At 40.4% G+C, this 22,337-nt stretch overlaps 2 protein-coding genes across 3 annotated transcripts in view; one reads left to right on the plus strand and one right to left on the minus strand.

The window, feature by feature from the left end:
• The window catches only part of ERP44 (endoplasmic reticulum protein 44), a 47,649-nt gene extending 31,922 nt beyond the window's left edge, over window positions 1-15,727 (minus strand). The window contains exon 1 of the mRNA XM_059855766.1: window positions 15,529-15,727. Coding sequence (XP_059711749.1) covers window positions 15,529-15,585 — 57 coding nt within the window. The 5' untranslated portion in view covers window positions 15,586-15,727. The remainder of the gene's footprint in view (window positions 1-15,528) is intronic.
• Window positions 15,728-15,795: 68 nt separating this feature from the next.
• INVS (inversin) overlaps window positions 15,796-22,337 on the plus strand; it is an 84,239-nt gene continuing 77,697 nt past the window's right edge. For both annotated transcript variants that reach the window (XM_059855676.1, XM_059855702.1), the window contains exons 1-2: window positions 15,796-15,908; window positions 19,430-19,599. In XM_059855676.1, the coding sequence (XP_059711659.1) occupies window positions 19,494-19,599 (106 nt within the window). In that variant the 5' untranslated portion in view covers window positions 15,796-15,908; window positions 19,430-19,493. The remainder of the gene's footprint in view (window positions 15,909-19,429; window positions 19,600-22,337) is intronic.

The following is a 22,337-nucleotide window of genomic DNA, read 5'->3' on the forward strand; positions in this document are numbered from 1 at the left end:
AAGGAAGAAAACACCTCCTTTTGACCCAGTAATCTTGCTGTCCCATGGGATGCAAGAGGGTTTATGATATTACTAGTATTAATATTTATCATAAAGGAATACAAATTTGTATTTAAATTTCTAAGAAGCTATACTGTTTTGAGAATATTTTCTGACATTTTTGAGGCGTGTGCTTGATACCCATGAGCAGAAAACAAGACATTTTTGAGGAAATAATTTCTGAATATCAGCTAAACACTTCATAACAGGTATTAAACATAAGTTCTGAAAAACATACTGGCTAAGAAAAGTATTCAGAATTTTTCACTTTTAAATGCAAACTTTACATTCCACTGCTCATAGCAAGACATAAGGATGATGGTTCATATTTGTAACTGAAGTAAAAAAAAAAAAATTCAAACTAGCATTATAAGATAGTTACAAACTCATTGAAGAAAGCATCTTGAAAAAATAATTCAAAAGGAAAATTGGTTACTGAAGTGCACCTGAAAATAACTCAACTTTCTGCACTTACATTGGATAAAATTAAGTAGTTTTTATATTTCTATTTTTTAAACACTCAAACTGAAAATCTGATGGTAAAATAAGTAGCTACAAAAAAAAATGTAAATATAGAGTAGAATAAAATACATTAAATACTTGAGTGAAGTTGATCAAGTTACATCAGGATGTTTATAATCTCACAGTTATTTAACACTACAGAAAAATGACAAGACAAATAAAGACTGAAACAAGCAAATGCAGAAAGCTTTACGCACTTACAGAATACATTGCTCGGGGGAAAAAAATCAGGAACTGAACAATGTGTTCACAAAGATAAAATGTAGCTCATACGGGGGAGGGAAGAAGAGGCAATGACATACACTTTTACTTTCTGGTCCTCAGAAATACTGTCAAATAAAGCAGGAACATCATGGCTCAGGTTCCTGGGAGTTTCTGAGTGGTCATGCTTTTACTGGGACATTTAATTAGTACAGAAATCTTAGTGTTTCTGATCAAGATTTGGTCCTCACTTGAAGTCAGCCAATGGCTTAGAGAGCCAGTAGCAGCCACTTCTGAGGAGTAATTAGCTGAGATTTATTCTGATGGTTTCCAATGAAAGACCTCAAAGCACTGCTGGAAAGTCACTATGATCCTCCCAGACACACCATGCAATACCGCACAAGTATCCTTACACAAAACAAAATGCCTGGACAGAACCTATTCAACTCAAACCCAACACCGAACCTCTGCCAGGTTTCACACCACTTTCCCAAAGAAAAAATAAAAGCACATCCAGTTTCAACTCACCTTCTGCTGACAGTATTGCTGTCCAATTCCCATTCCAAACATCCAATTAATAAAGCTTGCTGGTTACTTAAGAGACTTAGATCAACCTTTCATCAACATTTTACCAGCACCAGTTAGTGTTGTTAGTTCTTTAATTGCTAACTGGAGAGACAGACCTATAGTTCAATGGTATTTCTTTTTCAAGTGTTTTATACTTTACATGCCACTTTCTTGCAGAAGATTTAAATGGTTTAAATGTGCACAACCTTAACATTGAAAGAAAAGGAAAAAAGAACCCAGGTCTGTTGCATTCTAGTTCTTTGTGCCTTTATTTTTTAATGCACATAATGAAGCAGAGGTCCTCATTTCTAAAGCAAACTGTCTGTAGAATATAGAAAACATATTAATGAAGCATTATGATTTCTAATTAGTACCACCCCTACAAAGCAATCAACAAGAACACCCTTCGTTCTCACTTGCTAAACTTTTTATTTACCTTTTCCTCCTGCTGGGAAATCCTAAAGGCAGACAACTAAACCATCTTTCTCCCCTAACACAAAATCATTTTACATTTGGCAACCAGGTCTAGCCCCCACCTAATCCAGATTGGCATGCTGAAGTTACTACCTGAAGTCCAAGTCCCCCAGGACCCTGCTGCTGACTGTCAGTTCCTGAGTTCCTCTTTTTTTATGCATGCTGCTGCTCTGAGGTCTGCATTAAACTCCTGGACAACAGGAAGCAGACGGGTTTACAGCCTGCTGTAGGAGGATACAAATTGAAAGCAATCCCAGAAGACAGCAATGCCAAAGCTGGCTAGACATTGTAAGAGCCCCTGAATTTTGGTTTCAGAACCATCAATCAGGAACATCTTGCTGGCAGCATTCCCAGAAGCCCCATCATGAACCACGAAGTTCAGAGCAGAGAGAGGTAACAGTAAATAGAGAATGCTGAAGGAAAATAAAAAAGGAACATTATTCACCCTCTCAGTGAGAGCAGTTCAATTCTCAGTTGTCATCACTTGATTTCAGACTGTGCCCAAATATTTTCATAACTTAGACTGACTACTGCCATCCCTGGTGAATATGCAGGGGATTTTTTATTGGTAAGGTAAGCTGCTTTCATTATAAGACTATGAGACAAAGATCTATTTGTTCAAAACATTAACTAACGATCCCTTACTTGAATGTAATTCCCTTGAATTACATTCAAGTTTTCAGAGCAATTTTTAAATGGGTAACAAGAAATAATTTCTTATAATTTTTCACTTAGGAACCGTATCTTAAATTTAGTAGGGAAAATTTAAAATGCTCAAAAGAAGCTACTTAAAACAGATTTAAAGACTGCAATTACTAATGTTCAGGAGAACAGAGAAAAAACATCTAACTATACAGAAATATGGATAAGAAATAATTAGAAAAATAAACTTACTTCTTCAGCCTTGATAGACAGTTCACTTTTATGCTGTTTTAGCCAAAAAGTGCTGTAACTGCACAGAGCTAAGTAGAGACCAGCGTATGAAAAAGAAGTCATGCAATTTTTTGTCTTCCACATATCTTGTTGTCTGCTCCCATTTTAAGTACATGGAAGGAATATTTGGAGTAGGTGCATATCTTGTTAATACTGAAAAACTTACTTTCAAATGAAACTATAGGAACAGAAAAATTCACAATTTATAAAGCTATCTTTGAAAATCCAAATTATATTGATTTGATACGCCAAATTAGGAAAAAGAACCCACAGCTAATGGTTCCTAATTCTGCACTTAGCACACAAGCAAAGGAGTTGAAGGACTGTCCCGTTTGATTGGGAATGGTTCACAGCTATAGAGATCTCTCAATGGCCTGATACCACAGCACCAAGGATTTCCAGAAAAATGGATACGTTAACCTCTCTACAGTTTGTGAACTATCATTAGAAGACAAAAGATGTTAATTCAAAAAGTCCATTGCAGAGATGAGAATTAAACATACTTATCACAACATGCAGTCCAAGGCATTGCATTTTTTTCCACAAAGCTATTAGTAGCAGAACCACGCACCCAAATACAATTCTAAAGCTTAAGTCTCTGAGCACAAACCTATGGATCAGGGTCTTTTACAGAAATGTTTAAGCAAGGGTTCAAAAAAATGACATGAGGCATGTCTAAAAAAATGTCACCGAGATAAGACCTGTAATTTATTTCCAGTTGAATTATTTGTAACTTTCAGTTATTTCTCTTGGCCTTTAGAGCAAAGAGTAATCTCCAGTCAGGGTTATGATCCACTGGTTTTCTTGCCTTAGACATCCACATAGAGAGAACAAGGTCCATACACCTTCAAAAGACGTAAACACATGTCTGAACATCTATATTAATTTGTGAATAATGTTCAGAGTGCTCCGCATCTTCACAACTAGGAATCTACTTTAAAGCCTGTTTCACAGATTTAAAGCTACAAATTCAGCTCCCCAGGAAACTGCTGAAAACCCTGAATCTTCACCAAGCTGCTTCTCTTAAACAAGCAGCTAGAATTCCCCTGAAAAAGAAAGGTTACATTTGTACAGCCTTTTAGGAAAAAAACACCTCATGTTCTGATATCTCTTTCTTTTCCATTTTGCCAACTGCTCTGATTATTTGGCAACAACACTAGGATACACTTTCAAGCAGGAGTAACACACATAAAATACAAATGCAATCTCCAAAACGATTAGCACAAATTAAGCAGCTGTTGCTGTGTATGAAAGCCAGCACTCTTAAGATCCTCAACTTGTTAAAGCATGATCCAGTAAAATGAAATAAAGAGCAGCTCGGTCTTGTCAAGACTTTGGTAAGGCTGGCAGAGCAGAATAGTTTGCTGCCCCTTTTCACTAAGTCAAGGAAAAAGGCCATGTTCTCTATTTTGCAATTAAATGTAAAACCCACCACCAAAAAAATTTGTTGTAGACAGTTTAAATCTTGGAGACTGTGTACTTTTAACTCCACTCCTCATTACAAAAAGCAACACATTACCTTGCTATTCATTATAATCTACAGGCTTTCCTGTGCTCTTTATTGTAGTTTTTACACATGGCCATTGCAGAACAAGAAATTAGTTGTTTTTTTTTAAATAATACAAATGTATTTACGTTTTGTTCATTCTTGGACTGGTGATGAAAATGCATATTAAAATTAAGCAAAAACTTTTACATCCTCCTGTGGCCGTGGAATTCAGAATCTCTCCTTTAAAGCATAATCTTAGAGGAAGAAACCAAAAGTAGATGTAGTGTTTCCATAAAAAAATGTATTTCTTATGTCACATGAATGTTTGCTACCTTGGAATAATTTGAAATATTGAACATATTAGTGGATAACAGAATTTTCTATCCTTGCTGCCTGCACACATTCTACTGCTTTAAAAATAAACACAATTTATATTTTGACAAATTTTACTACATATTGAGCTTATTCTCAACTTTAACACCTATGCACTTCTAGCTGCTTAGCTTTTTATTAATGACACAATGTAGTTGCAATACTGAACACATTTTTACCCTTCTTCTCCAAAACATCAAGTTCTCCCTATCTTTGCCTTATCAAGAAAGGTGGGAACTTTTAAGCAAAGACCTGTTCAGTACCGCAACAAACCTCTTCAGTTTTACCTTTCAGCTGGAACTTGTTTTAAGAGTGGGTATGAATTACTGAAACCAACTGCTCAAATGCCAATATGACTACCAAAAACATACAGCAACTAGCCCTCCATGAGAAAAATACCCACACTGGACCAACACGGCTCTAAGCCATGCAGGTGAAGCACTGGGTTAAGAGAAAAGAAAAGGTAGTAAAAGCAACAAATAGACAAACAAAATACTAAAATGAAAAACACAGATGAGTCATTCTCCTCATCTAGTCCACCCAAAGGGATGCAAAACATACCAATTTAACTTGCACTCTAAGGGTAATATAAGGGAAGACAAGTGGATGAGCCAGTTTCGGTAACTCTGTTTAAATTGTACCATTTACCTTAGTGCAGCTGCTTGTTTGTACTTCTGAATAACAAAATCCTTTTGAAAGCACAGAATCATAGCCATTGTGATTCAGCTCATCCTTGTTTGATGCTGAAGGCATGATGGTTAGAACTAAACAATGGAGCAGTGCAGCAAAGGTATGGATGATTCTGTGGCAATTAGCAGTCCAATTTAAATTCTTACCCTCTTCCACTTTCACTATTACACATTATGCTCTAAAATCTCCACCACAATGAAACCACATGTAACCACCCATTTACTAACCTCAGATCTAGAGCTTTCAGCATCAACACTACCAATATCACTATGACTTTCCTTGTGCTACAGATTTTATTTTTCCTTCAGCATGATTGAGATGCCACTTTTCCTCAAATTACCTGTTAATACTGCAGCAGAGGCTAAGGTATTGCTTGTACAACTATCAAAAGACAGCTACAATAATTTGTGATGCAGCCACTCGTAGTTTATGAAGTGTTTGCCCACACATTAAAACCACTGAGATTCAGTCCAGTGTTGCTCCTCCCTCTTTTTCTGAGAAATCAAAATGAGGAACACCTCAGAATGTCAAAATTACAAGCTTTCTAAAATACAGTGGCATTTTGATGATCTCTGTTTATCATTCCCTTAACATCAGAACTCCGAACTTCAGAATAAATCCCCTTAAAACATAATCTGAACTTAAATTACTTTGGTTATTTTATTTTCTTCATTCCAGGCATAATTGTGATGCACACTCCACAAACTTCCACTCCACACATGCAAACTGCCAACCATAGCATATTAAAGCTCTTGGGACATCCATTAGCTCGTCTCTAGCAAACAATTTTTAGGCTAGCATTTATTATTGGCTACCTTAAAATGACATATGAGTGGATAATGGAAAAAATCTTTCCAAATAAGCAGTGATTCTGTGTAACAGAAATACTACTCCACAGCTGCATTCTAATTGACAAGTTGGCATTGGAAAAATCTCCCAATTCAAATGAGGAGGTAAAAAAAAAAATTCTTTTTACAAATTAATCCATTGGCTTAGCTTCTAGGGAAAAGCACTGATTAAAGCAATGCTACCTGAACCTGAAGAGAAAAATTCACCTTGGGGACCACAGCTGCATGTACCTTGAAGAATGAGAGGCTAATTTCAGACTCTCAAAGACCTATTTTCTTTCTGTCCTAAACAGCTGCTAAGGTCCTGCACATAGTCAATTTATCCTGGATAACTCTGGACAGCAGAAGAATAAATAATGCAGACGACCAGACACATACCACAGATATTTTGAAATGCACAAAAGAGAATCATACAGAGATTGGTCTACTTCTCTTCAAGGAATATTAGACCTGCCAGCTTCAAGCTGACTCCCACAAAAACATCCAAGCAAGTATTCCAGACTGGTCCTAAAAATAGTATGAACACACTAACATGGTGCAGTGCTTGAACTGGGAGCAAGTTTCAGACACCCTGGCCCTGCAATCAACCAGCTTCATGTAGCAATCTTACTGCTCTCAACAGGGAAGCCTGCTGCAACCAAAACTGTTACCAAAATCCTCAGCCAGGTATCACAGCTATTTGGCTTATTTAAAAATATTTATTACCTATATAACACCAATTATATGTAGACATTTGCATTGGTTTAGCAAATTCTGCCGGCCTATGTTGACAGAAAAAAAATTCTAAAAAGACCTCTCCCCCTTCAATTATATCTTTTTTAACCAAAGCAGATTTAAATGCCATTCGAAGGTAATTCCTGAGAGGCCCAAACACTCGCTGAGCTCCCTTCACTAATTAACGGATCATTAGAAGGAAAGAACCCCTAACTGTTCACCCCCTGCACCACATTCTGCCTTAATTACCTTTGTGAAGCAACGAATTTGTCTTTCATTATTGTGTCCAAAATCCCAAGTGAATTGACTTAACAGGGAGAAGGAAAAAAAAAAGGAAAAAAGTTGTTTCATACACACGTTTATGAAAATTCATACTTTGTATGACTGGCAAAGAATCTAGGAGCTAAGTGTTTCTAGCAAGAGTTAAGAAAGGGAATTTCAGTAAATTACGAGAGTCAGAAGTGATAGACTGACTAAAGGAACAAAAAGCTTTTCTTGGGATTACAAATATGGATATATCACTGAAAAGCCTTCCCTTTGTGCAGCTTTTGAGAAAGTTAATTATATCATCACTTCATAATCACGACAGCTATGGGAAACAGCAAAACACTATCACAGCTGTTGTTTGCTTTTTCCAGACCATTGGAACAGGCACCTATTCCTTGCCTTTCAAAATACTTCCTTGCAGAGTTCCTAATGAACAAGTTCTCTCTGTGTTTATGCCCAATTGCCACACGAATCCAGTTGGAGACAAAATATAAGCTTTACTGCCAGTTATTTTACAAGAGATTAGACTGCTCTTCTTCTCTCATTTTCACAAATCTATGAAAATAAAACCCAAAAAACCCTTGCAGACATTCATATTTTTTTTGGATGCACCTCCATGAAACATACAAGAAACAGGCAAGAATCACTGATGCCAAACAAGACAGAAGACGGGCTGGCTGCAAAAAAAACATGCCAAGGAACCAGGTCATTTACTATCCTCCATTTCTATGTTCTACTCAGGTTCCTGTTTCCAGGACATCATTTAGGATACAAAGTTCCAGTCATTAAAGAAATCTACTTCACGGAGCAGTATCTTGCTTTGAAACAATGTAGCAAACCATACACCTGAATGTCTCTGGGAATTAACATTCCCTTCATTTTGGCCCCAAAGTGAAGCAGCTGGGAGACTCCAACACATAAAATGTGGAAAATTACATCTTCCAGGAAACAAGATTTTGGACCTCTAGTATTTCACTTCATTGCCACTGCTAATGCAACTTTTACATATATGACTGGGGCTCACATTAAATCCCATCTATAACCTACTACAATATTTTTTACCCAAAAATAGGTACCTCACAGGACCATTAAATAAAGTGACAAGACTTGAAGGCACTTGAGTCTAAATTCAGTTCACTCATAAAACATGACTCAGAAAGCCAAAAGGACCCACAAGAGCCTGCTGATCTTCAAGAAGAACCTCTTCAGCGCTCAAAACCAATCCACTCCACTGGGCAGAAAGCTGGCATGGCAGAAGACTTGCACGGATTAACAAAGAATTTCTGGATGAGTTTAAAAAAAAAAAAAAGAGGGAGCAGACAGAAGGTAGAGGTAAGAAAAATACTTGGTACGAAGAGAGAAACACTACTTGAGCTGGCAGCAATCCAATCTCAGCTGGAGTTGAGAGAGGGATGTCAAGGTAAGCTGGCAACAAAAGGAAGAGAGGAAGAGTAAGAAAATCATAGGATGCTGCTCAGCTAGCAGGGGACATGGAGAAAAAGCACACAGAGAAGGCTTAGACACTCAATGTTGTCTTTGGCTGATTTTATACGGGTGAGGTCTGAGCCCATAACAGAGTTCCAGGGAAAGAAGCATTACTCACATGAGTAGAGGACCAAGTTAGAAAGCTCTTCTGCAACTGGGACATATAGAGAGACACAGAACCACATCAAATGTTTTTTTTCTCTGGGTCACCAGGAGAATAATGGAAACAAATTTTCTTTCCAGAAGCCACATCCATCCAGCGTATATTTGGAATAAGTAAATCAATCTGTTCTCTGTGGCAAGACATTTAGCTCTGTAAACAAGAAAAGAGTACTGGATGTTGTTTGCCTTGACTTTAGCAAGCTTCTAACACAGCACCTCAAAGGATCTTTAAACCTAAATTGTTGATGCATGCACTAAGTAAGTGAACTATGAAGTGACACAGCAGGTGAACTGCTGAGCTCAAAGGGCTGTAACCAAAGATATCATGTCCGAGTGGCCTCTAAGGAAGTTTCTCCAGAGCAATACTGGGTTTGAGATTTGTCTGTAGTAATGACCAGGAAGATGGAACAGAGTGCCTCCTCAGCAATTCCCCAAGGATACAGGAACTGGGTGAAGTGCTTTATAAGCTAGAGCGAATATCTGCTATTCAGAGATACCTCAAAGGGCTGGAGAAGTGGCCTAACAGAAACCTTGCAAAGTTCCACAAAGGCAAAGTCCCGTATCTCTGTTGGAATAACAGGCTGGGAGCCAACCAGATGGAAAGCAGCTTTGCAGAAAAGGTCTTGGGGAGCAAGTTGAACAGGAGTCAGAAGCATGACCTTGCAGCAGAAACAACGACACACTGGGCTGTGTTAGCAAAAATGTAGCCAGAAGACCACGGGGAAGTGATTCTTTCCTTTCATCTGGCACTTGTGTGAGCACATCTGGAGGATTCTGCCCAGCTTTGGGACCACTTCCACAAGACATTAACACATGGAAGTGAAGCCCAGCAGATGGCTATGAAGGTGAGTAGTGACAGGAGACCAGGGTATACAAGGAGAGGCTGAGACAGCTGCATTTGCACAGCCTTAAGGAAAAGGTATTACTGCTGCTACCAGAGGTAGCTAATCAGAGGTTATAGAGAAGATAGAGCCAGACTCTTCCCAAAGATGCAGTGAGAGGACAAGAGACAATATATACAATCCACACCTCCAGACAGACTTTTTAAAGAAAACTTGCAACAAAGTTTTGATTCAACACCAAATCAGGTGACCAGAGAAGTTGCAGAACCTCCATCCTTGGAATTCTATAAGACAATTGGAAAAAAACCTGAGCAATTCCATCCAAGTTAGTCTTGCACTGAGCAGGGAGTAATATCAGATGACTTCAAGAAGTCCTTTAAAATTTAAATGATCAAACTTCCAGAGGCAAGCAAAAAAACCAGAACTCTACAACTTGATCCTATCAGGTAAACACAGTGAGACCCTTAATACTCCTCTCCATCAAAGCTTTCTTGCTAAAGCCAGACATAGGTCAAGAAACAAGGGAGGGAAGAAACCTAGAACATTTACCATATTAACAACAGACGAAAAGGAGATTTACTGTGTTCAGCAGAAACCTTGTGCTGCATATATGATTACCAGTTATTTGCTGAAAGTTTGCCCAGAGCACCTGCCTTTAGGAAACCATGTGCGATATTCTGTCCTTGATGCTTTACCTTTCCAACCACTATATGGTTTAAGGCACAGAGCACTGCACTTTGCATTTTGCTAAGTGCCACTGTAGAGGACAATTTTATGTCCTATCAGTGCCCATAGAGCAGATCTTGAGGATCACTACCATTAAAGGTCTATGTGTATGCATGTGAAGTAGCTTCCAGGTTTTGGTTCACTCATTTTTTTCTTTACTAGAAGAAGCTCCAAGTCACATGTGCTTTTCTGGAAGACACAGTACTGGAATTTCACACATGGTTTAATGGCATGAATGGCTCTTAGTTATAAAGGGTGTATTATCAGGTTTGTCAGTTTGTCAGTAGCAGCATATATAAAAATAGGAAAAATTATAGGATTCTCTCCCAATATGCCTTGTTGCTTTTTGCAAGGCACTTTTACCAAAGCACGGAAACAGTGCTACAGCTGGCTTGGAAAAACAGAGCATCCTCAACCAGCAGTGAAAAAAACATTCTGAGTTAGTGTTATAGTATAGCAATAACTTTGCAGAATAACTCTTAACAATGTAATAAGAAATACCTGAGAGACAGTGAGTTTGAAAATAAAATTAAAGCCATTCAAACTTCTAAAATCTTATCTATGAACTTTTTTTTAATTAGACTATATGAGCACTTGACATTACTAACAGTTTTGGAAAAGAAAATTGCACGTGTTTCTACCGATGGTTAGGATGCTCCTGATGAAGGAAGACATGCCAAGGAGAAAAGAAGGGTAAAGGCAGAACTCTCAAAAGGAAATTTGATCTCACTTCTTTTTCTAATTCTCTATAAAACACTTCTCCTCCTCTACTTCTCCAGGAGCTTTCTCCAGTTTGGAGTTTTGGAAGAATATTCCTTAGGCTCTGATCTCTACACGCTGCATTGCTCCTGCTTCCATCCCCAAATGTTCCTGTTTCCTCCTCTAGACTACCAGAGAACTCACTCCCAAATGGGGCGGGGGAATTTTGAACATGTTACTGCTAATGTATCCAAATCCACTTAAAACATTATTAAAGCACTTGTTTTTGAATTATCTCTAGACTCTCCTGAAGAGGCTTTGAAGAAGGTCCGGTATAAAATTTACAGCATATTTGTACACTTGCCTTATGCATGAGACAATTCTCTCCCTTAAACAAACAAAATATCTGGAAGCTATACGAGTGAGGCTTATAAAAGAGTCTGCAAGATGAAAAATTGGTTGTCCTGAATAGCAGCATATAATTCTAAAGTCTTTCAAATGAAGTAAGTTTGATTAAACCATACAGAATGTGGTAATTCTGCTTTCTTGAGAAAGCAATATAAGGGCCAGTCTCCTGCTTAGGTAAGCTATCCTGCTAAAAAACCACAAAAAACCCCAACCAAACAAAAACCAAAGCAGATTATGGAAGTGAACAGTAAAGATATCAAAGGAAAAAGCAAGGAGTGTGTCATCACAACCACCAGCAACAGAATCTCTGAGATCTTAGTGTCAATAACTCATTTATACACATTTTCCAGCATTGTTTGAGTCTTCTGTTCCAAGAAACAGTTCAGTTTCTTCTCTCTTCCCTCCTGAGCACTCCAAACAGGAAACTTGCCTAGCACAACACTAAGAATACAAGCTGTCTTCACAGGAATTCAAGACTCCCCTGCTTCCCCTCTCCAAAGGGGAATGTTCCTCGGTTGCCTCCTATTTCATTTAGAAATCATGGCAGATGATGGACAACTCAGAAGTCCTGTGCTACCCTTGAAGGGAACCCATTTCATTGTATAAGGCTCAGTGGTCTAAATTTTGCCTGTAATTACAATTTCTGACTCATGCTCATATTCAGAATATAGTATTTTGAGCAGCAGTCTCAATTACAAATTTAGTTTTCTAATACAAAGATAGAGAGAGGCAAATGCACAGATATATGGTCTAGATATAAAATTTACAGAGTTCAACTTCTCCCTGGGCAACTTACTACACATTTAACACTAAGTTAAAAGACATTTGTTATTTAATTTTACTTTCATTATTTGGGTACTTGGTGTCATGTTATTAAGACATGAAAGGCAGCGGCAGTAAAACAGGAAACAAAAATATTACTCTACAGTATTTTTTCCAGTTAGGAACTTCCCTCTTCATTTCCCTCACTGTTGGTTGGTGGTTTCCTCCAGTCACAGCGCTTGCTCAGGGGCACTGTGCATGAGCCTCCCAGGAAAGCATGGAGCGATACAAGAGCCTCTCAAACACGTGCAGAAGCAGCATGTGCAATAGTGTCTTGTTCTAGAATTTTCTTTAAAGCAAAGCATACCTGACTGCGACTGCAGGCAAACATAGTGAATGACTGGATGGAGCAAAGCCAAAGAGCCACACCTTGCCTTAGGGGAGAATATGATGAGCCACTCTCCCATCAGCATTTATTCTGCTGTCTTGGATTCATCTTAAAGATCTGTCCTGCCCAGTATTAAGTAATAATACCAACAAGGCAGAAACATCTCACTCTCCAAGGGCCCTGTGACATTTCTATGCATCTCTTATTCCCATCTTGCAAACAAACAGCTGTACAAGACCCTCTGCAGTCTGTGACATGCACTGCCCACCCCTCCACTCAGCTCTCGAGGCAGGGATCGTGCCAGCCTGCACCTCCCCTGTCCTTTCTCCAGTTTCATTTCAACTCCCAGCAGCCCAGTACAATGCTGAAAAGTTGGAAGGGCAAAGAGTTGTGCTGGGACTGCAGGTATCCCTTTGCACTGCAATCTCCCTCATGTCAACCCAAACTTCAGTGACACCAGGGAAGAATATTAGCATGAAACACATAGCCCTCTTCAACTGTGGTGATCTCCTACTGTCAAACTTTACACAAGAGAATTTATTTTGATTTGACATTGTATATTTTCTTCTTTTTGCAGCATATTAAAATCCCATCTGGAAAAGAAATATGCTTAACCAAAAGTCTGGAAAATAATTCCTGATAACTTCATTGCTACTACTAAGCAAGACCAGCTTAATAAGCTGTTTTTGCAGCGACATATCATTGTGCATTCTGTTTTACAAACCCCTGATGTAACACTAACAAATCATTTATCCACAAAATTTGCCATGCTCCAAGAGCCTCTGTTAGGCGGCACACCCTTTAGATGTGGTGCAGAAGGCCAAGTCGCACTGCTGGTCTTAAGTATTCAAGGCAATTGGTAACAAGAAAAACAAAGTTACAAGAACTTTAAACCTTATCTGATACATCTCAGGGATATCAGGGACACTGAGTATCACAAGAAAGCAAACAACACACTTTTACAAAGGTTTTTCGGCCCTTCTAAAGAAAGAGGATCCCTTCAGACTCCTTGGAACAACTTTTACAAAACTCTTAACAAATCTGCTAAAAGGAATGATTCATTGGCTTGATTCATGTAACCAGGCATCTTACAACATAGGACCATGGCTGATAAAATGACACTGAATAATTGCACAGATAACATTAAGCTTAGTTGTATTAAAAAACCCCCAAACCTCTGAACTGTATTCTTCTTAGTTTTGTGTATTCTGTTCTTTTAAACCACATTAGAAATGGGTTTAAATGACCCATACACAAAGAAACAGCAGACAAAATACAGAGAAGTCGCAGATCAATAGTTGCAGCTATTTCCTGCTAGTTTTCTTTTTTGTTGGCAAACATAATTCTTATTGATGCATATTTAACTTGTATTGATCAACTGTGCCATGAAGAAAGAAAAACTCACTAACTTCTGCCCACTTTTTCAATTTGTAGTTGTCTATTTAATGGACACATTCAATGGTGTCTTTAAACAGTACATGCTCCTTGGTTTTGCTTATTAGTCTGCATGTAAAACAATAGTGAAAACCAACCTAGCACACAAGCAATATTGTTTTAATACAAAGATGACTGAAAGTATGAGGTTCCTAACTTCAATCTCTCATATAGTGTTTTAGCACACTATTACCATCTATATATAAACATTTCAAGTGTGTTTTTTCAAACCCTACCAATCACATGTGTTTTCTAACCCCAAAATGACAGCAAGTTCATACTACTTTACCTAGAGCTTACCCAGGTAGAAATACACATTTCAAAGGGATAATGAATAGTTGTAGTATTCATTACAGAAGCGTCCTCACATTCCTAACCAGTTCATGCATTCATTAGCAGCTATATTATTCTGCACTCCTCCTTGGACTTCTAGAGTTTTATCTACCATTACCTCCAATTATTCTTTAATTTTCTGACCCATTTTATTCTCCCAAATGTTTAAAACAGATTGACTAAAATCCTTAATATCTTAAGAGAAAAATCCTACTAAAATTTATTCACACAAGTCCCTCTTAGTTCTGCAAGTCACTTATGTTATGAAAGGTCCACAATCTGACCCAATACATCTGTGGAAAAGTAAGAATCCCCACACCAGTCTGGTTCCTTTCTTTAAAAAAAAAAAAAAAAAAAAAAAAAAAAAAAAAAAAAAAGAACTATAGTGCAGGCAAGTTATCGCCACAAAACACACATATCAATGATTGCATTTGTGTACTGGCAAAGCTGGAAGGTGGCTTAGGTCATGAATGTAATGCCAGCCTAAAAAAAAAAGCTAAGAAAAAAAATGCTGTAGTCTGTCAACTAAAGATCACAGACTCAATGAGGCTGAAAAGGGCCTCTGAGATAATCAAGTTCAACCTATGACCCAACACCACCGTGTCAACTAGACCACGGCACCAAGTGCCACATCCAGTCATTCCTGAACATCTCCAGGGACAGTGACTCCACCACCTTCGAGGGCAGCCCATTCCAGTGTCTAATCACCCTCGCTGAGGAGAGATTCCTCCTCACGTCCCACCTACACCTCCCCTGGCGCAGCTTTGGACCACGTCCTCCCGCCCTGCCGCTAGCTGCCTGGCAGAAGAGACCGCCCCCCACCTGGTCACAACCTCCATTCACGGGGCTGCAGAGGCCCCCCCGTTACGGCCCTTCCCGCCGGCTCCGGCACCCGAGGAGCCGGGGCCAGGCCGCACCGCCCGCCCGGACACTGCCCCGGGCCCGGGCCCGGCCGCGGCCCCACCCCGTGCGCGCAGCCTATCGGCCTCGGCCACACCGCCGGGCCCCGCCGCCGGGGCCGCTCCCTCCCTCCCGGCCGGGCCGCCGGCACCTGCTGGGCGGGGGAGGGGAGCGAGAGAGGAGCCCCGAGAGGGGCCCGCCGGCCACCCCAGCGCCGCCCTGCCCGAGCCGGCGCGAGGAAGGCAAGGGCAGCGGGGAGCCGGCGGCTTTTACCAGGAGGAGCAGGAGGCAGCCAGGGTCAGGCAGGAGCGGGAAGATGGCGGGTCTCATGGTAGATCGGGCGCCCGGGAGCGGGGAGGGGAGAAGCGCGGCTCCCACTCTCCGCGGCGGCGGCGGCGGCGGCTCCTGCACTTCCCCCCGTCGCCAGGAAACACCCGGGCAAGTTCCACCGTGGGGCCCGCGCTCCGCCGCGCGCTCCCGGGGCACGCCGGGAAGCGTAGTTCCGGGAAGGGGAGGGCGAGGAGGTGAAGGAGGAGGAGGAAGGAAAGGAGAGAGAGAGCTGGAGAGGAGGCGTGGAACCCAGAGAGCACCGGGGCGGCCCGCGGGGCGGCGCCTGGAGGCGGCGGCGCGATGGGGAGAAGGGCGGGGTGGAGGTGAGTTACGGGGCGCAGCTGCAGCGCCGGGCAGGGGAGAAGGGAGGGGAGGAAGGAAGGCGAGAGGGAGGCGGTCTGGGCGAGGCAGGGTTAACCCTTCCCGCCTTGGTGGCGCGGCTGTCCCGTGGCACCGCACCCTCTTCCGCTTTGCATCGCTCCCTGCCAGCCCCCGGCGGCTGTCCGCCTTTCCTTTGGATCCCGCCTTGTACCTTCAGCCGGGACTGGGCACGAGGGTTTGGCGTGGGGAACGGGAGGAGGGGTGCTCAGGCACTGTGCTCCTTGGGGTCTTCGTGTCCTCGGAGTTTGGGAGGAAACTTTCTGCTTGGAAGTCTGTGTGTGACGGGGCTGGGCGGGTTGGGAAACTTCAGCTCGGGTGGAACGTCATCGTCGATGTTTATCCCTCGGCGCTTCCACAGATTTGCTCTTTCTGTCGCTTCCTCAGTTGTAAATGCTGAAAATGAAGAATACCCGAAATTCAGGGCTCGGCCCTCTTCCAGTAAAACTTTGGACCTTGCAGAATACGTACATGCTCTGAGACCTTGCAGAGCTGTCTCAAAAAGATCTCAGAAGGCTGCGCTTTGCATTTGTCACATTTCCAGTATGCACACGAGAGTCAGGAGGGGGACGGGGTGTATCACCATTTAGAAGAAAATCCTTTACATCAGCCTTTTTCAAGTCAGGACTCGATTACTTTCAAAGAAAGCCTGACAAGCTCACACTGCAGGGCCTTTCAGCGTGGCCCTGCAAGGATCTTGTGGCTTGTCAGTTTCATGAGCTGCAAACACTCTCACACACATAGACATACATACAAGTCATGTATTTTTAAAGTCTGAGATTGAAACTTGGCTTTTATCAGTTCTGCCATGACTACCTTAAGAACTTGTGCTCTTTGATCTGTAGAATGAACATCTTGTGCACTAACTCACATTTGAAAAATCTTTGATATTTTTTCAAAGCTCAGTCTTCACTTGGAAACTATCAATAAAATTTGATAGCATGATTGTGCTATCATGTTTAAATTTTAACAGCCTCATGTTTTGCTGAGTAGAAATGTGATGTAATTCTTGCTATCCTCATTATGCAAAGTAGACAAAAAATTGTAGTTTGGCATGAAATTTCACACACCTTTAAGAGGCCTTGGTGTCCTCCCTTCATTTTAAGTGACTTGAGAAGGCTAATATTTTTCTACATGCTAGCTTAAAGAAGAAAAGTTAATTATTTACTTTATTCCAGTAATATGACGCATATTACAGATATTGCCAATATGTAGTATTTTATAAGCAGACCTTTTACTTATTTCTTGATTTTTTTATTGACTACATGTTTCATTTTTTTTTAATCTTAAAAAAAAAAAAATCTTTCATGTTAATCTTTATCAAGCAAGTCTTCCAGACTGCTCTTCATCTGTTTGTTATATACATGAGAAAAATACCTGAGGAATGTTACAAATTTTCCTTTTCTAGTCCCTCTTAATATTTCAGGACTTCTCTGATGCAGAATCAGCCCATTCAATGGAATCATAACACTTTACTAAGAATTACTGTAGAAGTAATGGGTTGCTTCTCTCACCTGTATAATTACTAACACTTCATGCAGAACTGTTGCTTTCATCTGGAAACTATTAACATCTTTCATTATTAAATCTCTGCTGTATGCAGTCAGGTTTATGGAAAAATTATTGTTGATGTTATTGGGATGTTTCTGGTGCTTCACTGAGTTCTTTGCTGAATTCTTGTGCTGCTGCCCCTAGATTTCTTATATTTTAGTTTATTTGTTGAAAGGTAAAATGTGAAGAAAATGGAGGAACTAGATAGTAAGATCCCCTGAGAAAATGCTTGTGAAGGTGCTGGGGTCTATCAGTGCTGATCACTTCTTAAGCACCACCTTCTAAGGGCACAGGGGCTGGCAATTCCAAAATGTCAGAGGTCAAGCACATGAGGTAGAAGGCTGGCTTGGCTGACCAGGGATCTTCTTTTGGAGCTAATGGAAAAATAAAAGGTGTATGCCCAATGGAAGTAAGGTCAGGTCAATTCCATCAGTTGATGGAATCTCTTTGGATTTCAGTAAAGCTTTCAATACTGTCTCTCAGAATATCCTCCTGGCCAAAATATCCAATACACAACTGGATAAACACGTCATGTAACTGGTGAGAAACTGGCTCATGGGGTTGGGCACAAAGGGTTACAGTGACACCAGACTGGGGATCTGTCACTTGTGGGACTCTGCAGGGCTCTATCCTCGGCCTTGTGATTTTGCATTTCTTCATTATTGTCTTGGATGTGCAACAGGAAGGGATGCTAGACAAGTTTGCAAATGATACAAAATTGGGAGGAGCTGTTATCTCCCTGGAGGGCAAAGAGGCTCTGTAGAGAGAGCTCAACAAGTCAGGGAACGGGGCAATCACCAACTGTGTGAAGTTTAATGAGGCAAAGTGCTGGATTCTGCGCCTGAGTGCATGGACAGACTGAGAATGAGATGCTGGAAAGCAGTGCTGTGGGAAGGGACCTGGTCAATGGCAAGTTGAACCTGAGTCAGCAGTGCGTGGCAGCCAGGAGGGCCAGGTGTGTCCTGGGGGGCATCAGGCCCAGCATGGCCAGCCAGGCAAGGGAGGGGATTGTCCTGCTCTGCTCTGCACTGGGACAGCCTCACCTCGAGTGCTGGGGGCAGTTTTGGGTGCCACAGTATAAGAAGGATATTAAGCCATTAGAGAGTGTCCAAAGGAGGGCAATGAAGATTGTGAAGGGCCTTGAGGGGAAGCTGTATGGGGAGGTCACTTGGTCTGTACAGCCTGGAGGAGACTGAGGGGAGACTTCATTGCAGTTAGAACTTCCTTGTGAGGGAGGACGAGGGCAGACACTGATCTCTTCTCTGTGGTCACCAGTGACAGAACCTGAGGGGATGGCTTGGAGTTGTGTCAGGGGAGGTTTAGGTTGGGTATTAGGAAAAGATTCTTCATCCAGGGGGTGCTTGGGCACTGGAACAGGCTCCCCAGGGAAGTGATCACAGCACCAGCCTGACAGGGTTCAAGAAGTGTTCAGACAGTGCTCTGGGGCACATGGGATGACTCTTGGGCATGTTCAGTGCAGGGGCAGGAGCTGGACTTGAGTGGTCCCAGTGTGTCCATTCCAGTTCAGGATTCTGTGATTCTATATGCAGGACTATAATAAGTTGATACTTGATAACTAACTTTATTGGTTACTGAATTGGAGCATGCATGGCAACACTCTGTAGAACAGTCTGTTTGGTTTGCACAAAAACACTTTACAGACTTTGGCAAAGCTGATGGACTGAAATTTGTCTTTAAGGCAATGAAACTACAATATATAGGTATATATTTCTTAATGCAGGCTTTTTTTCTGGTGAATTTTGGCTAGAGGTAAATTTAATTCACTGATAAAACCTGTGTTTTTTCTTTTCTGTTTTTAACAAAAGTTTATTCTCTTTAGCATTGTTTGAATAATGTTAACGACTCATTATGAAAATAATTCTGTGTTATTAATGTGGTTTTGGGTTTTTTCTAGAACTGAATTTCTACCAAAAATGTTGGTGGCACAGATCTGACCTACAGTAATACCTTGAAAGAGTATGAATATTTCAGCAAACTGCCTCTTCAGTGGTTCCTCGTTAGCGTCTGAAGTGCATGCTGCTGCTGTTAATGGAGATAAGAGTACCCTCCAAAAGCTAATAGCAGGTAAATGTTTTCACTGTAGATGCATTTGGGTTACTTCAGAACTGAAGCTTTTTGGTTTCGACTTACAGCTCTGATCTTTAAGATACTTTTGATGTCTTGATTATATGTGCTTTCAGGATAAATGTTGCCCTGAAAATATGACTGATTTTTCTGACTTTTTATTACCTGTTGCCTTTCATTGGTGCTTCTTTGTGAAGTAAAATCGCAAATTGGTAAGTGATAGAACTCCTTTCAGGGAATTTGAAGTTCTGGAGAAGTGCTTAGTGCCAAAATACTTTAGCTGCAAATGCTTAATTTTTTAAATTGATTTTTGGGAAATGTGATACATGTGTTTTTACAGATAATTTCTTATCGTTTCTAAAGTCTTGTCACTGTGTAGTATGTGTGAAAATGAGCCGGCCTCATTTATTACTTTGATTCTGATAGACTGGCAATGTTTCTCAAGAGAAATTAAAGGTAATGAGAGAGTCTAGTCCTGTTGAATCTGAAGGAAAAAAAATTCACATCCAGTAAAAAGCTCAGGATTTTGCCTTCCCTTGCCTTTCAGGAATGGTACGGCATTTGGGGTTAATAGTTTTTAAAAGGAGTATATATTCTATGTTCCAAAAACAGTCTTGCATATATGTGGAAGGCTGACTTATAATAGGTGAAGACTTGGATTTTTCAGAGCTTCTGATTAAATGCAATTCCCAGTGATACTGAAGAAGCTCTATTTGCTCAGTGTTTTTTGGAAAATCATGTTCCCAGAGCTTAGCAAGGGTTTGAAGGACTGTGAAATAGTAAGAAGCACAGGCTGTATTTATGCCACTTACTGTCACTTTTAATGTTTGAGAAGAATTTAATGTTAACAGCATGAAAGCAGCAGTCAGCTTTCTTTGCATATCTTCTTCTGTGTTGAAGGCAAGGTGAAGACCTGTGTGGATGTGTTGTCCAAGCTGCACAGAAAGCAGTAAGGGGCTCTTCTTTACAAGGTGTATCTAATTTTCTCAAAACATAACTAGAACTGATTTGAGTCCAACAGGAACACATTTGAGGGAACTGACTCGATAGAAGCTGCACTTGTTGAAACAGTTATTTTTTGTTGGGCCTTCAGCTATATTTTCCCATATGATGGTTCAAACATATACTGTTTGCATTTAATGCTATCTGTTTGCTCTTTTAGAAAACATTTTATAAACAGCAGATGATATGGAGAGACTTCTAGAAATCTGTGAGATTCAACTACAAAGTAGCTTTAAATATCCAAGTTTCTAAAAAACCCTTCTGCCTGCATGTGGAGGTGAAAAAAGTGTGGGCTTTCAAATTCTGAAGAAGCAACAAAGAGTTTCTGCTAACTTCAGTGTGTTTTTGTTAATCTCAGTGCCAAAAGACATATTTTTGGAAACATGAAGGAAATATTATTTCTTGTTGCTTGTACATCTTGTCAAACATACCACAAAACAGCCATTAGAACCAGATAAGGAAATTACTCTTCTTTCAATGATGATTGTGCAGCAAGAAGACAAAAATGCTGTTTTACTTTTGCAAGGGAGAGAAAACTGCACATTCCTTGTAGCATTTGCTGTACAAGCAAAATTTGGCTTTTCTGCTTTGCCATGTTTTGACAGGATATGACACAGACCTTACTTTTTCCAGAACTGGACCAAAAAAAAAAAAAAAAAAAAAAAAACCAACCCAAAACTTCATGTATTGCCTAGAAGAAGAAGAATGCATTAAAGTAATATTTTTAGCTGTTTACCAGTCACTGTTGAAAGTATAACTTGATGCCAGAAGCAAATTGAGCAATTGGTGCTTTTCACTGAGGTTCATGGCTGCACTCAGCAGCAGCAGCAGCTAATACAGGACAGCACTCCAGTGTTATGTCTGCTGGATTGCTTAACAGCACTTCTCTAATAGAGCCAAGCTCTGCATCTTGAATACATATCTAGAGGTGGATGCAGCAATGGACAGTCCTGACTTTCTCCTCCTTTCAGGGAGGACCTTTTAGCCCCTAAATTCATTATTACTTTCCTCTTCATGCTTTCCCTGTTCAGTTATTATAGGAGGGGCATAGAGGCTGGCCAAACAATCTCTTGGAGCAGCCCCTCAGACCTCTTTGGTGATTTTTCCTTCTGCCATCTGTAGCTTGGTGGAATGTGTGTGGCTGTATACAAACATAGATGCTTTATTTGCATATAATTAGAGTATGAATGAATTTTAAAGGAATAGTTGTTTGAAATAGTACAGTGTGTTCTGTGCTCGTTTTGACACCCTGTGCTAGAAAGAGGCACAGACAGAATCAAAGGTAGGTAGAAAATTTATTTAGAGAAAGGGGGCTTTGGAGCAAAGTATCTCTCTATGTTAACCACTGCTAATGCTTAATCACAGGACTTTCTAAAAAGCCTGTGGGTTGAATGCCATAAAGTACATGCCAAGTGTTAATTGTATAACCAGTGTTCTCACAGAATTGTGCTAATTGTTTGCATTGCATGAGTTGTCCTGTACTGTATCATGTTTTTTTACAAATGTATGTTCTTGGCCTTTGGGGAATGCTCACAGTATTTTCTTTCCTGTGTTTTACAGAACGCTGAACATGTCTTTAATTAACAGTTCTTCAGTGTTAAAATCCATCTGGATGATTTTGATCCGAGGGAAAAAGCAAGCAAAAGTTAATTTTGTATTTGGAGGATCATTTTCCATTTTATGCTTTGGGAAGAGGCGTCTAATTGTTTAAATTGTTTTAATTGTTTAAAAGAACA

Source organism: Haemorhous mexicanus, chromosome 1 (genome assembly GCF_027477595.1).
Source record: "Haemorhous mexicanus isolate bHaeMex1 chromosome 1, bHaeMex1.pri, whole genome shotgun sequence".
NCBI classification, from domain to species: Eukaryota; Metazoa; Chordata; class Aves; order Passeriformes; family Fringillidae; genus Haemorhous; species Haemorhous mexicanus.